The 15444-nt window shown below is 48.4% G+C and overlaps 2 protein-coding genes across 5 annotated transcripts in view; one reads left to right on the top strand and one right to left on the bottom strand.

The window, feature by feature from the left end:
* FCSK (fucose kinase) overlaps positions 1 to 9566 on the top strand; it is a 32064-nt gene extending 22498 nt beyond the window's left edge. The window contains 12 exon segments of the mRNA XM_074285951.1: positions 714 to 924; positions 2451 to 2617; positions 2789 to 3010; positions 4960 to 5013; positions 5016 to 5102; positions 5652 to 5771; positions 6863 to 6916; positions 6919 to 6969; positions 6972 to 7048; positions 7353 to 7452; positions 7910 to 8133; positions 8288 to 9566. Of these exon segments, the coding sequence (XP_074142052.1) occupies positions 714 to 924; positions 2451 to 2617; positions 2789 to 3010; positions 4960 to 5013; positions 5016 to 5102; positions 5652 to 5771; positions 6863 to 6916; positions 6919 to 6969; positions 6972 to 7048; positions 7353 to 7452; positions 7910 to 8133; positions 8288 to 8371 (1451 nt within the window). The 3' untranslated portion in view covers positions 8372 to 9566.
* Positions 9567 to 9739: 173 nt separating this feature from the next.
* The window catches only part of COG4 (component of oligomeric golgi complex 4), a 31732-nt gene continuing 26027 nt past the window's right edge, over positions 9740 to 15444 (bottom strand). For all 4 annotated transcript variants that reach the window (XM_074285954.1, XM_074285952.1, XM_074285953.1 and 1 more), the window contains 6 exons: positions 14614 to 14730; positions 12395 to 12487; positions 11413 to 11496; positions 11220 to 11321; positions 10556 to 10684; positions 9740 to 10376 (listed from right to left, as the gene is read on the bottom strand). In XM_074285954.1, coding sequence (XP_074142055.1) covers positions 10242 to 10376; positions 10556 to 10684; positions 11220 to 11321; positions 11413 to 11496; positions 12395 to 12487; positions 14614 to 14730 — 660 coding nt within the window. In that variant the 3' untranslated portion in view covers positions 9740 to 10241. The remainder of the gene's footprint in view (positions 10377 to 10555; positions 10685 to 11219; positions 11322 to 11412; positions 11497 to 12394; positions 12488 to 14613; positions 14731 to 15444) is intronic.

Genomic DNA, 15444 nt, shown 5'->3' with positions numbered 1-15444 from the left:
TATATAATCGGTTCCCTTTTTATTCTTATGCATTTTATTTTATGCATGTGAAAACCTTATTCTGGAAAGGGAGCCATCTTTTTCACATTTGCCAGGCTGCCCAGTGGGTCCCTGGTAGGACGGTTAAGATGCCCTTCCCTATGATGTCTCCTGAACTTCATCGGTTCATTTGAACTGATTGTCCCTGTGTCTTCCCTTTAAAGCTAAGGTGTCAATCTGATGGACTAATCAATACCTAGAATAAGAGATAGGAGGGGAAATGTTTTATTTTTTTAGTTTTAAAATTAAATTCCAATTTTATTTATTTTGCATATGTGTATTTTGATTGGTGCCTTCTGGAGACACTATCTCTCTCTTTGTTTAACCCATTATTAGTTTCTAGCAATAGAGGTGATGTTTTGAGGGCAGTTCTGGGGGCAATCTTCTGCATAGACTCTCACTTCTTCTGCCTCTAATGAGAATAGGAGGACAGGGGGCAGGGCGCAGTGGATACCAGCCCTGAGGTCAGGAGGACCTGAGTTCAAATGTGACTTCAGACACTTTTCCTAACTGGGTGACTCTGGGCAAGGCACTTAGCCCCAATGGCCTCAGCAAAAAAAAGAGAGAAAATAGGAGGGGAGTAAGCAAAAAGAAGGTGGGGTCTGCTGTTAATTATCTTTCTGGGAGTGATGGGGTCCTGTTGCCTCTCCCCCAACTCTTGTTTTCTTTTACAGTTGCAGCTCAGGCTGAAGATCTTGGGGTGGCAGCCCGGGCCTTGGCCTGCATAGCGGATGTGCTGGGTTGCATGGCCGGGGGTCAGGGGGGTCTTCGAAGTGGACCAGCAGCTAACCAGGAGTGGGCCCTAGCCTTCCAGTATCTGGAGAGAGGGGATGTGGCGAGGGGCGTGGAGGAGCTTGCTCATGAGAGGACCAAGTGGCTGGGCAGGTGAACTTGGGATGTTGCTGGGAACAAGGAAAAAATTGGGTGGCTTTTGCTCATGGGGATGGAATGATGATGATTAATAATCTTAGTAATATTGATGAGAATAATTTCCTCCTTAGAATGTAATTTCCTTGAGGGCAGAACTGTATTTTTTTATTTTTATCTCCACACCCTAGCACAGAGCCTGGCACATAATAAACACTCAACATACGTTCTGTCTGTCTTTCTAGCTATCTATCTACTTAAGCTTTCTAGCTATCTTTTATTCTCCTCTTCATTTTTCTGTCACTTGTAATCTAACTCACCTGCTCTATCATTTGTCTCCCTCTATCTTCTACCTTTCTCTCTCTATCTTGTTTTCTCTCTTCTTCCCTCTATTTTCTATCTGTCATCTATCCATTTATCCATCCATCTATCTGTCCATTTATCTCTCTGCCTATCTATCTGTCTATCTACCTACCTACCTACCTATCCATCTATCTATCCACCTATCTATCTATCTGCCTATCCATCCATCCATCTATCCATCCATCCTCAATCTATCTGTCCATTTATCTCTGCCTATCTGCCTATCTATCTGTCTATCTATCTGTCTATCTACCTACCTACCTATCCATCTATCTATCCACCTATCTATCTTCCATTTTACATTTTTCTATATGATAGTTGATGAAATAATTTTCTGGCCTGTCAATTAATTTATCTAGTCACTCAGCTAGTTGGGCAAATAAATGGTCCAGAGTAGAACCGAGTTACTTAATTTTTAGCCCAATTCACTTTCTTTTTTTTTTTTTTTTTTTTGCTGAGGTTAAGTGACAACTGGGGTTAAGTGACTTGCCCAGGGTCACACAGCTAGGACTTGTTAAGTGTCTGAGACCAGATTTGAACTCGGGTCCTCCTGAATTTAGGGCTGGTGCTCTATCCACTGCGCCACCTAGCGGCCCCAATTCACTTTTAAGGTTGTTTTTTTTTTTCCCAATTAAGTAAAATCTATTTTCTTTCTCTCCAATCTCCATTCCAATAAAAGAAAATGAAAGAAAAAACCTTTGTAACGATTGCCTACAGTCAAGTAAAAAACCAGTTTCTGCACTGACCCCATCCCAAAACCATGTTTGATTTTGCATGTTGAACTCATTCCCTCTCTCCCAGAAGTGGGTACCTCATTTCGTTACCGCTCTGTGGGTGTAGTTGGTCATTCCATTGAACAGTTCTTAAATCTTACAGAGTTGTTTGTCTTTCTGATATTGTTTTTATAAATTGTTCTCTTTGTTCTCTTGTTCACTTTGCACCATCTCTTTCATCATTTCTTAGGACACGATAGTATTCCATTACATTTATATTCTATTCCCAAATGATGTAGCCCCCCCCCCTTTTTTTTAACCTCTTATCCTATAAAGGAAGAAAAAGTAGAAACCAAATTATCTTGGGCCTGGGCCCGACTGGGCCAGTGACAGATTATCTGGATAATGGGAGGAGGAGGAGGTCCCTGATGGCTGAAGGATTCTGTGAGCTTTTCCTCCTGTTTCCAGGCCGGCCCTGCTGGTGCGAGCCGCTCGGCATTATGAAGGAGCTGAGCAGATCCTTATCCGCCAGGCAGTGAAGTCCGCCTGCCGTTTTGTCACCATGGAGCCGGTTGAACCCCCGCCTTATGGGCACTGGGTGGTGGTGGAGTGCCCCTCCCGGGTGGACTTCTCTGGTAAGAACTAGGTCCTGTGCCCCAGGGGCTACTACTGGGGAGGGGGGTGTTCTCCCTTCCCCCCTTCCGGATCAGTCAGCTTACCTGGGCCTCAGCTAGTTGGGCCCATGGTCCAGAGTAGAGTAGGATGGCTCCCTGGGCTTCGGTGAGTCCAGAAGGCCTTTGCTGCAGGTGGCTGGAGTGATACGCCACCCATCACCTACGAGCACGGAGGAGCCGTGGTGGACCTGGCCATCCTGGTGGATGGGCAGAGGCCCATTGGGGCGAAGGCACGTCGGATCATCGAGCCCGAGTTGCGGCTCTCAACCGGGACCTGCTCAGGTGAGGTGTTCACAGAGCTCGTATGCCGGAGCCTGGAGGACCTGCAGGACTACTGTCAGCCTCATGCACCAGGTGAGAACCTCTGTTCCAACTCACTCCCCTTCCTGTAAAATGGAGCCATCAGAGAAGATGATGTCTGAGGTCCCATCCACGCTCCTGAGAACAATCAGGGAAACCTTCCTGCAAATCCAACCTCAGACGCGGACTAGCCGTGTGAGCCTGCCTAAGTCACCTCACCTGTGTGCCTGAGCTTATTTGTAAGATGGGGATCATGACAGCACGTGAGGACAAATGGAGATAATATATGTAAATGCTTAGCATAGTGACCGACACATAGTAGGTGCTTATAAATGCTTATTCCATTTCCTCCCTTTCTCCTCATTAACGAGTGTAGATCCATGGATTAATCAACAAGCATTCATTAAGCACCTGCTCTATTTCAGACATTGTTCTAGATGCAAAGTCTCCTCATTCTCAAGGAGATTTTATTCTAATGAGGAATACAACATGGTCTCTATAGATGTATCTGTACAAGGCAGAGAGATGGTCTTGGAGAGGAAGTCACTTGTGCAGTGTCAGCATTTGTGCCGAGTCTTGAAAGAAGCTAGCGCTTTCCACAAGGCAGAGATGAGAGAGTTCATTCCAGGCAAGAGCATGAAAGTGGGAGATAGGAGTGCGGTGAATGAGAAACTCCCAGAAGTCTAGCTGGAGTGTGCAGGGAGCTGATGTATCCAGCTGCCTGGTCAGTGACAAGGGAGACTCATGGGTAACGAGGCAGGAAAAGGGGGAGCAGCTTTAAAAGCCCAGTGGAGGGCTTGATTTTTGAGGCAAGAGGGAGCCTCTGGAATTTCTCAATTTGGGGGAAGACACACTTTAAGAAAACTGTTTTCGTGAATGTCTAGAGGATGCATCAGAGTCAAGGAGGCAAAAGGGCAGTCGGTAGGGGCCTGGAGAGGAGATGGGCTGTAGGTATTTGGAAAGCAGGAACAAGAAGGTACGGCAGCTGATTGGATTTGTGGTGAGGGCTCCAGGGATAACTGGCACAGTTTGGCAGATTTGGGAGGATGGTCATTCCCCTGATAGAAATAGAATATTTTAGAAGAGGAGAGGGTTTGGGGGAAAAGATGAGTTTGGTTTGGATATTTTGGTTTTGAGGTACCCATGGGACATTTAGTTGGACCATTGGTGATGGCTCAGGAGAGAGACTAGGAATCATCTGGATAGACATGGTAATTAAATCACGGGAGACGATGAGATCATCAAGCCAGACAGAGTGTAAGGGGACAAGAGAGGAGAGCCCAGGGGGGGAACCCATCAAAGGAGGCAAGGATCGCGCTGACGAGGGGAGACCAAGAGCGCTGTTTCATGAAAACCTGAGGGGGACAGTCTTTAGGAGGAGAGGGTGGTCAGTAGGGTCAAATGGGGCAGAGGATGAGAATTGGAAAGAGGCTGTCAGATTGGGCGGTTGATCATTGAGAGAAACTTGGGAGAGCTTAGGCAACTTCTGCCTTTCTCTGCCATCGTGTTCGCCCCCTCCCTTGGTCACTTTGGAGAGAGTAGTTTTCATTGAGTAATGAGGAAATAAGCCAGATTTCAAAAGCGTTAGAAGAGAATGAGAGAAGCACTAGAAGGAAGGTGTGCTAGGAATTTGGCTAAGAAGGAGATTTAAAATGAAAGCTTATGAGGGATGAGTTTTTAGTAAGAATTGTTTTTTAAGGATGAAGGTACCTATAAAGTAGCTCTTCAGAAATGTGTGTTGGCAAGTTTGTATGTATTTTAGGACTTTTTTGATGTATCAATCAGTTATGTTGACTTTTTTTCTTGAAAAATAAACTCAGTTCCTCTTATGGGATAATTCTTGAAGAGGGAGAGGGATACATGGGATGCTATGGAAGAAATTGAAGAAATCCAATGAAAAAATCCAATTGAAAAAAGAAATGTGTGTTGGATTGGGTCGCGTGTGTCAGTTTGGTTTGAGGTAAGAGGTGTTTGCTCTCTCCCCTTCCTCTCTTTCCTTTCAGGGGCTCTGCTGAAGGCGGCTTTCATCTGTGCCCAGATTGTGCAGCTTCCCTCCCCAAAGTCCTGCAGACCCAGCTCCACCATGGCTTTGGGGGTGGCTTTGAGCTGCACACGTGGTCCAGCCTGCCTCACGGTTCTGGCCTGGGTGAGCAGCCCCTCGGTTAGCAGCACTGCCCCTGTCTGTGCTCAGGCCTCCAAGGCCCCCATGGCCCCCATGGCCCCCAAGGCCTCCATGGCTCCCAAGGGCCTATGGCTCCCATGGCCTCCATGGCCCCCAAGGCCCCCATGGCCTCCATGGCTCCCAAGGGCCTATGGCTCCTAAGGCCCCCAAGGCCCCCAAGGCCCTCATGGCCCCCATGGCCTCCATGGCTCTTAAGGGCCTATGGCTCCCAAGGCCCCCAAGGCCCCCATGGCCCCCATGGCCTCCATGGCCTCCATGGCCCCCATGGCCTCCATGGCTCTTAAGGGTCTATGGCTCCCAAGGCCCCCATGGCCCCCATGGCCCCCATGGCCCCCAAGGCCTCCATGGCTCCCAAGGGCCTATGGCTCCCATGGCCTCCATGGCCCCCATGGCCCCCAAGGCCCCCATGGCCCCCATGGCCTCCAAAGGGCCTACGGCTCCCATGGCCTCAGCCTTCAGTCTTTTTTTCTGCCTGGTAAGGTGCTAAAGCAGATGCTTTCTCCCGACCCACAGGCACAAGCAGCATCCTGGCAGGGGCGGTGCTGGCAGCCTTGCATCGGGCAGCAGGGAGAGCGGTGGGCACCCAAGCCTTGATCCACGCCGTGTTACATTTAGAGCAGATGCTTACCACAGGTAAGATGGAGAAAAGCTTGGGCGCTCAGGAAGAGGTGGTGGGGTAAGGGCCTCCGCCCTCATAAATGGACTCCTCTAGAATTTTTCCAACAGCCATAAATCATCACCAAGCATTTAGTAAGTACCTACTATGTGCCGGACACTGCTACTATGCTGGAAATCAAAAGACCAAAAAAATAAATAAAACCAAACAGCTTCTGCCCTCAAGGAGCTTACATCCTTATCGCCCGTGGCCTGGCCACATCCCAGAATTCCAGCTAGTCGGGGGACCTTCATCTCACAATATGCATATCATTCACATGGCGTTCTCATCTCCCTACATGCATGCCTAATGGCACCCACCAAGTCTGGCCATTTCTCGGGGATGCCGAGGGGCTGCAGACACTTGTGCCGAATGCTTGACACGGCTCTGCCATTAAAGCACTTTTGGGGGATGATCTTTTCTGCTTCTGAGTTTCCTCATTGGAAGCTGGAAATGTCCCCTCTTCTGCTCGGGAGTTAAGTGGCTGTCTTTTGGCATTTTGGTCTTTAACTAGTCTGGATCAAAATCCTTGAAATAAGACGAAGAGTTTGTTTTCCCTCTTAACAACATCCTAGTTATCTTTTAAGCTTTGTATATATTGGGTGTGTGTGTGTGTGTGTGTGTGTGTGTACACACACACACATGCTTTGTATATATACATTTGTACAGATTGTATAGACACATGTCTTTGTCATTAGATTATAATCTCCTTTAAGGCAGGGGACAATATTTTGCCTCTTTTTAATATAAATTATATTATTTCATTAAATATTTTCCCAATTAATTTTTTGAAAATTCTGAGTCCCAAACTCTATCCTGCCCTCCGGCTTCTCCCCTCCCTACTTAGAAGACAAGCAATATCGTTTATATACGTGAAATTATGCAAAACATATTTTATTATTAGACATGCTTTTTGGCTGTTTTTGCCTTCCTAGCACTTAGCCCAGTTCCTGGCACATAGTAGGTACTTAGTAGTTATTGAATGAATGAGTCAGAGGATGAGAAATAGTCAGTGATGGGGCTTGGGAGATTGTCTAAAATGGTTTACCACTTCCTGGGGGACTTGCAGGTGGAGGCTGGCAAGACCAGGTGGGTGGCCTTGTACCAGGCATAAAGATAGGACGATCAGGGCCCAGCTACCCCTGAAGGTGGAGGTGGAAGAGATTTCGGTGCCCCAGACTTCATACAGACCCTCAACGAGCACCTCCTCCTAGTGTACACAGGCAAGACCCGCTTGGCCCGAAACCTGCTCCAGGTAAGCTCTTCCCTCAGCTTCTCCTTGATTCGCTCGGTCAGGGCTGAGGAACCTTCTTTCTGCCGAGGGCCGTTCGGCTATCGATGACGTCATTCACGGGCTGTACAAAATCACCAACTTTTACAACTTGGGCAGTGGGAGGGGGTCGGACCCAGCTTTCAGCTCACCACCACCTGTGGCTGTCTTAGCAAATGACTTTGCAGGCCAGACACCCGCCCCCTTGCACACTGGGCCTGCGAGCACATTCTGTGGGCACTGCCGGCGGTTTCGTTTCTTTCCTTCTGACCCCCATCCCCAACTGCAGGATGTCCTGAGGAACTGGTATGCCCGGCTGCCCGCGGTAGTGGACAATGCCCAGGCTTTGGTGAGAAATGCTGAGGAGTGTGCTCAGGCCTTCAGCCAAGGTGAGACCTCTTGGAGGACTGGGCCAAGGGAGTTCCCCAAAAGGCATCTCTGGGTCTGGGGGGAAGGCAGGAAGGGGGGGACCCAACCGCCTTTACCCAAGTGACCAGGAACAGGGATCCAGGAGTTTCAGGGGAGACGCACGCTGGCTGCCATCATCCTCCTTCACATTTCCTGCACAAAGGGACAGACCAAAGGGCTCCTGCAGCACAGTGAGGAGGAAGCCCAGGGGTAGGGGCTGGGAGCAGCAGGACTGAATCGCTCCCTGGCTGGAGTTCCAGTTGGGGTCTAGATCCACACTGATCTACCTGATCAACATGCTAATCTGTCTCAACTCTTCCCCTTCTCTGACGGCTCCCATGCTGTTAAGGGCTGTTACTTGGAATCCTGGGACGGCTGCCCTGCCCCCCAGAGGACTTAGGCCCAGGGCCTCCTGTGTTTACCATGTCCCCACTGCAGGGAACCTGCCCCTTCTGGGTCGGTGTCTGACTCGATACTGGGGACAGAAGAAGTGCATGGCCCCTGGCTGTGAGCCCCAGGCTGTTCGGCGCATGATGGATGCCCTGAGGCCCTATGTGTACGGCCAGAGCCTGGCAGGGGCAGGAGGTGGTGGCTTCCTCTACTTGCTGACTAAAGAGCCCCGGCAGAAAGAGGCCCTTGAGAGAGTATTGGCCCAGACAGAGGTATACACAGGTCCAAATAGGGGTGTCGAATGTGGGAAGGAAGCAGGGTCACTGGTTCCCCTGGGCCACCCACTTTGAGAGGGAGGGCCAAGCCCCTGGTTTCCATGGGGCCTCTCATCTTGTAGAGCTTTTGTCCGCTGCACTTCCCTCCTAGGGCTTGGAGAACTACAGCATCCACCTGGTGGAGGTGGACACCCAGGGCTTCAGCCTGCAGGTGCTGGCCGACACTTCTGCCTGACCGGACCTAGCCTCCCATGCTCCGTTCCAGCTTCGTTTGGGTGTGATGCCGGGAAGAGAAGAGCCTGAACTTGGCCCAGGGAACCCTGGCTTTCCTGCTTTCCTTCCAGGACCTCGTGCTTCTTTCTGGGGGCTGAGCAAGAAGTCACTGGGCCTTGAGATGGCAAGCCGGCCCCTTCTTCGAGGAGAGCCTTTGGGGCCTAAAGTGGGCGAGGTGTTTAGGACTTCCCCCTCCCAGCAGACATGGGCAAGGTCTTGATCTCAGCCACCCCCATCTCAACCTCCCGGCATCTCAGGAGCCTCCAGCACGCCCTGGTCCCTAACCCCACCACAGATTTAATAGATTTTGCTTCCAATGGAAGACGACTGTGGGGGAGGAGCTGTCATGGAACTCTCCATGAGAGTAGACATCGTCCCCAGGGCTATGCTGCTAATTCTGTCATGACTCATTTCTGCAGACAATTACGAGGGCCCAGAACTTGGGGTGGACATCAGCACCAGTAGGCCCCCCTCCTCCTCTGGCACAAACGGATCCGGAGTTTAAAGAAGGTCTAGTGCTCATCTAGCCCATGTTCTCATTCCAACAGCAGTCCAGCCTCGCCGCCCCCCCCACGTCCCCTCCTGCACCTGATTTCCCACTCCAAAAGGCCCTGTGAATTGCAGCCTTTTCTTCCCTCTTCTCCAATGTCCCTTCCCTGGGAGGCTGGCTCTGCCTTGGGGACTCTGGGATATAATTCTAACTTTCTGCACACCTAGGCCCAATCATAGAAAGTCTACTAGGGAGTTTATTTCTCTTCCCTGAGGTGTAAACCAGAGGAAGCCAGGCTTCCCTCTTTACAGAACTAGTAATGTCATAGCAACCTGGGTGGCAGGTGAGGGAGCAGGGGGCAGAGCTGTATTCATTTTGGGGGTGGGGGAGTTAGTGGGAGTGGGAGCTGGGACTGGAGCACCCAGGAGGCTGACTCATTTCATGCCAGCCACAATGGGTATGGTGAGATGCCATCTTCACCCACGCCCAATTCCCTAGCCTGAGGCCAGGAGCTGGAGAGGATATGACAGTCATTGCAAGTCCAGGTTTTAACAAATGAATGTTGAGTCATGTGTTCTAAAGGCGACACGGGGACACCTATACAGGGTACTGCCAGAACCAGGCCTTTCAGCTTGTGGCTTAGTGGCAATAAACCAATCATTCTTCAGAGCTGGTCCTGAAGCTTTCTTACACCTGTGAGTTACACCGGGGCTGGTGGGATCTGGCTCACAGCGATGGGCTCCCGCTGGGGCTGCATCGGTCCCCAGGTGTGGCCCTCCTTCTCTAGGATCGGGTACTTTTTTGACCCCTTCCTTGGCCTTTCTGAGACTAGACACCCAGCAGTTTTCAAGTCTGTCTTTATTTAGTGTAATCACTAAACATAATGGGACAATCATCATTTTCTCCATTTCCTGAGGGGTCTCTGTTGTTCTTCAACTGAACCAAAAATCCTCTAAGAGGAAACTATCAGCTCAGCCAGAGGAGAAATAGAACTGTTTTCTGGAGTGTCTGTTCTCACCCAAAGCAGAAAGATGGCCTGTGTTCCACGTTCTGGTTCTTACCATAGTTCTAGCCTGAGGTATGGCCTTTCCTCTGCAGGGAATGTATATTGGGGGATACCCTTTGTGGGTTTGGTCACACTTGTGAGGCAGAGAGATGTTCGGGGCGGCAGAAAGGAAATAGGCTGGGCCGTCAGCCATCAGTGCCATGAAAGAGATGGCCTGAGTCAAACCTGCCTGGCCTGCAGCAAATCCTAAGCATTTTCAGGCTGACGCTCTCTGGGCCTCAACCACTGAGAGATCCTTCAAAAAAACATGGAAGTTGGACGGACTTGTCGGGCCGGCTATAGTCGAAGCCTCTTGATGTCTTCGCTGCGGAAATCGATGCGCAGGGCCAACACCTGGCGCACCTCAGCAGGGGTCAGGCGCCACGTGAGTGGGCCTGAGTTGGCACCCCAATAATCCAGGATTTCTGTCACCTGCAGTGGAGGGCCAAAGAAGCAAGTCAGCAGGGACATGGTCGCACAGTCCTTGCTACCGTGGGAAGAGTCCCACTGCTCTTGTTAAAGAGGGAGAGGTCTCTGCTGGTTATGGCTCTCCCTAGTGGAATCTGCCCCATGGGATGGCTTGAGTCTCCTCTGTCCCCTGTGTCACTCACCCTTTCCAGATTGAGGATGGTTGCCATCTGGGAAAGCCTAGCAAACTTGTCTCGGATGGTCCAGGTGGTCACTGTGGTGAGGTAAGCGACAAGGGACCTCAGCTCCTTGTCAAACTGCAGGCCACCCAGCTGCAAGAGAGAAAAGCCCCCCAGGAGGCCCAGGTTTCTGCACCTCTGCTCATTTCATCAGAGAAGAGCAGGAGCCACGCAAGGCGCTAGGCTGGGGTCCAGCAAGCAGGGCTCTGGGCACAGCCCCACCCTCAAGGAAGCCAGCCCAGCAGAGATAGAACAGCATTACGACAGAGATGGGCCAGACACTCTGGGAGATCCCAGAGGGTCGCTATTCATGAACCAGAGGACAAGTTCTATGGAGGATTTGGGTCTGAGCAGCGTTTGAGTGGGTAGTAATTAAGCAGGCAAAAAGGAAGGAGGACATTCCAGACATGAGGACCAGGGGCAGCAAAGACTGGAAGGAGGCGAGGATGCTTCATGTGAAGGACTAACTGGTCTGGAAGGCAGAAAACTGAAGGGCCCAGAAAGGTGAGATGTCAAACAATGTCAGGCAGAGCAGTCTGCAGCCAGCAGGAGAAGCAAGCTTCTGCCCCGTGCGCTGGTGAGGGCCCTCCCCTGCAGGTTTGAGGACCACCTGCCCCAGGTGCCTTACCCTGTTGAAGGTAGATTTCAGAACCACTTTCTCCAATTCAATCGCAATGAGGCTGGTCATGAGGCTGGTGAGGCTGTCATAGATGACAGGGGAGAGCCCAGCCTAAACACAAAGACGGGCCCAGCTTAGGGCTGCCCTGCAGGCAGAGGCTGCCCATTACATGGCACTGCAGGGAACAGCCCCTGATGCTCACCTTGAACTCTGCCATTTGCTGCTCAAGGTTAAGGATGAACTGTTGTACCCATGGATCATTCGCTTCATAGTCATTGAACTCTTCCTGATGTTGGGAGGGAAAACAAAGCTCCATGTTATATCTGTTTCTACTCCAAGGGGAGGCCCACCATTCCTGTGGGGGCCCCCAACACCATTCCCAGCTCCCCTGACTCAAGCTGCTGTAAACGAGTTTGGGTTCAAGGCTGATGGAAAGACTGCAGCGCTAGTTATTTAACAACCAAGACACAACTTCTGTCACGTGGCTCTGAACTTGGCTCCTGCTCTTACAACTTAGAGAGCTCGGGAACACCTGGCCACATAACATGCTGGGACTCCAAATACTTGTATTCCTTCCTTATGTGTGCTACAGGACCAAAATTACTAGACTAAGTGCCTGTAAATCAGGAAAAGGTCAAGAAAAAAGCAAAAGCTTTTTTTTTTTTTTTTAAAGGGATGAGTCAAAGAAATTAGAAGGTTCAATCCATTAAGAATCTAAGCAGCTGCAAAATTCTCTTCAGATATGTCCTCCTAATTAAAACTTCCCTAAGAGCAATCCATATGCAGGGGAGACAACATGCTTTTTAATGAGTGCTCGGGGATGTGAGAACAAGAGGCAGGCAGAGGCTGCCAGCAGATCAAAGCAATTGAGGTTGTCCCATGAATGGGTCCACTGCCCTCCAGTAACTGTATCAAATCCTGGTGAGAGGGGATCTGTGGAGCATCCCTAGATGGTCAAAAATTGAACCTGAAGTCAGGAAGACATGAAAATAATTACTGTCACAGAAACTTCCTCCATTTGCTCACCTGTAAAATGGGGATAACAACTGTACTTCCCTCCAAAGCTGTGAGAATAGCATGAGATAGTATTTTGTGAAATGCTTTGTAATGCTTCAAGCACTACCTAAAAGCTAGCTATTGCTATCATCATTAACATCACAACTAAGTTCTCTGTACAGAATTACCTCTTCAATGTTGTGGGAGACAGAGAGGAAGATGTTGATCCAAGGCTTCACCTGTGGTTTGATGGCAGTGCTGTTCAGCTCTGTCAGGCCTTCCTGCATGAAGAACAAGGCAGGATGAAATATATCTGACAGAGGATATATCCCCTCCACCCCCTCCACAGCCCCTGCCCCATGCTCCTCCTCAGGGATTCTGGGGCATACAGTGCTCTCACGTAAGCTGATGAGTCTGGCAAAATGATGAATGGGCCCACAAAAAGCTTGTTGGATTTCCAAGCCCATCTGTGCTCTGAGCAGGTTTTTGTAAACCTTTTTACAGAAGTCATAGACTTCTGGATGTCTGAAGATGTAAAGCACTTATGACTAAAGGCAAATAGCAAGCCTGATTGAGCTCCTGCTCTGGTTTCTGGTAGGCATTTCTGAGCTTCCTGTTGCCATGTGCCTTCAGTACTCTTGGCAAGTTTGAATACCCTTACCCCACAAGAGAATAAGAACAACACACTCTGCAACAATCAGAATCAATATACAACTTTAATATTAAAGATCTTTCAGTACTACAAAAAAAACCTGAAAAGGCAGAAAATTATACTTTTCAAAGCTACAAGTGAGAAGTGCATTCTTAGATAAACAATGGACAGAAGTGATTACAAAAAGTAGAATAATTTTGATTACAAATGAATGCATCTAGAATAGAAAGGAGATGATCACAATTCTCAAAAGAAGAATTGGGAACTATTAAGAACCATATGAAAGAAAGATAAAAAACCACGGATAAAAAAAAAAATGCAAATCAAAGCAACCCTAAAGTTTCACCTGTCACTCAGCAATTTGGCAAAGATGGCAAAAGATAGGAATAGGCAATGTTGAAGGGGTTGTGGAAATACAGATGCACTAATGCATGGTTAGTAGACTTGAAAATTAGTATAACCATTCTGGAAAGTAATCTGGAATTATAAAATTAAAGTGGCTAAAACAGTCATAGACTTTTTTGATCCAGAGAATCCCCTATCAGGCAAGTATCTCACAAAGGTCACTGACAAGGAGAAAAGCTGTCCACATACACTAAAATATTGTGCTTTTTGTGATAGCTGTCAACTGCAAGTGAAATAGATTCCCTAACAACTGAGGAATGGTTAAATGAAATCCTACAATGCTATAAGAAGCACAGAGGACTTATATGAGCTATAGAACTCAACATGTGCAAACTTAATACAATCATTGCAAACTCGATGTCCTTAGTTCTCTCCCACACACCATCCAGAACAGAACTTGATACAAAGTGAAATAAAAAGAGCCAGTAAAACAAGGCACACAAATGCAATAACATAGATGGAAAAGAATCAACAGCACAAGAGATTAAAAATGAGTGTTGTAAAATCATAAAGAACAAGTTGGCTGCAAAGAAGAGATATGAGGAGACAGCTCCCATCATTCTTATGCAGAGGTAGGGGATTCCAGAGATATGAAAGATTCATGCCATATTTTTTTTTTTAACGTTTTGACCAGTTTTTGCTAAATTTTTTCATTTCTTCATATTTCTTTCTATTTTTAAATTCTCTGTTATAAGGTATTGTCTCTGAGACAGGGATGTAGAAGGAAATTTAAAGAATGTAAAAACAAGATATAAATACAAATCTATTTTTAAAAAAATTATTTTGGGGGCAGTTAGGTGGTGCAATGGATAGAGCACCAGCCCTGAAGTCAGGAGGACCTGAGTTCAAATCCAGCCTCAGACACTTAATACTTCCTAGCTATATGACCCTGGGCAAGTCACTTAACTCCAATTGCCTCGGCAAAAAAATAATACTTTTGTTATTATTATTTTGGTACCATATGGATTGTTTTTACTAATAAACTTTTTCTCTTTTGTTACAAGGATTCAAGTTTAGGATGGGGAATCCAGAAATGTGATATAAAAATAAAAGGCATAAATACTGGGGCCCATATGAGTTCAATGACCATGGTTCCCAATCAGCCAGGTTAAAAATTGTCAAGCTACTGAGGCAATAAACATTTATTAAGCATCTACTATGTGCCAGGCAATGTGTTAAGTGCAAGGGATACAAAAAGGGGCAAAAGGCAGTCCCTGCCCTCCAGCATCTGTGCTGGCCACCTCCTGCACTTCTCAGCTGGGTGGATGAGGCACCTGAGTTTGAGGGTGTGCTGCTTTCTCAAGGCTGCAGATGGGACCCTTCCATCATGGGGCTGCTTGAGGCACTCACCTGTAGGAGATCACGGAATTTGTTGGATACAGCAGCCAAATCAGAGAGGCAGCTGTCGAACTTGGCCTGGGCCTGCTCCCCTCCAATCCCTTGGCTGAACAGCTTGGTACAATCACTCTGGGGGAGAGAAAGAGCCTTTAAGACTACTGAAGGGCACATGTAAGTGGAATCAGTGCCTGACAAACAAGGACAGACCCCCCCCACACACACATGAGACTATGGATTAGGGAGTTTCTCTTTTCCAATCTCCCACTGTGCAATGGGGCTCTTGATCTCAGAAAGTGAGAGACCTACGTGGGAGGAGACTGCATTTATGTGCTAAGTGCTCACAAGTGCTCACAGCAAAGTCGTGCTGAAGCAGAGGCCCCGGCGTGCTTGGAGCTGCTCTGACTGCTTGAAAACAGCTCTGATTGATGAAGCATTTTATTTTCGGACATTCCCAACAACCTTGTGAGACAGGGAGTCTAAGTCTTATGATCCCTGGTGGCTTGTCTGGGTGAGAATCTGAATCCAAGAGCCCTACTGGCTCCCTAGATGAAGGGTCATATCATGTTCCCAGGCCCACTGTCATTGGTAAAGGTGAAAGGAATGGTCTTGGAGTTGGTCTAACCTATGGCTCGATGACCTCTGAAGCCTTTCCTCTGCCATCACTCCGTACCACCAGCCTTCTAAAGGGCTTTCAGGAGACTGCTACACTCCGGCTCTAACCATTACACTTACTTATCTTCTATTTTCTCCTCTCTTGAGTGGCTCAGGGCTAGTCAGAAATCCTTAAAGAAGAGCACGATTAGATGACCCAGATTTCACCAATACATTTAAGGAGGTGCCTCG

Source organism: Sminthopsis crassicaudata, chromosome 2 (genome assembly GCF_048593235.1).
Source record: "Sminthopsis crassicaudata isolate SCR6 chromosome 2, ASM4859323v1, whole genome shotgun sequence".
In the NCBI taxonomy this organism is placed as follows: domain Eukaryota; kingdom Metazoa; phylum Chordata; class Mammalia; order Dasyuromorphia; family Dasyuridae; genus Sminthopsis; species Sminthopsis crassicaudata.
The sequence above is the reverse complement of the archived record's forward strand: the minus strand, read 5'-3'. Positions and strand labels throughout refer to the sequence as shown.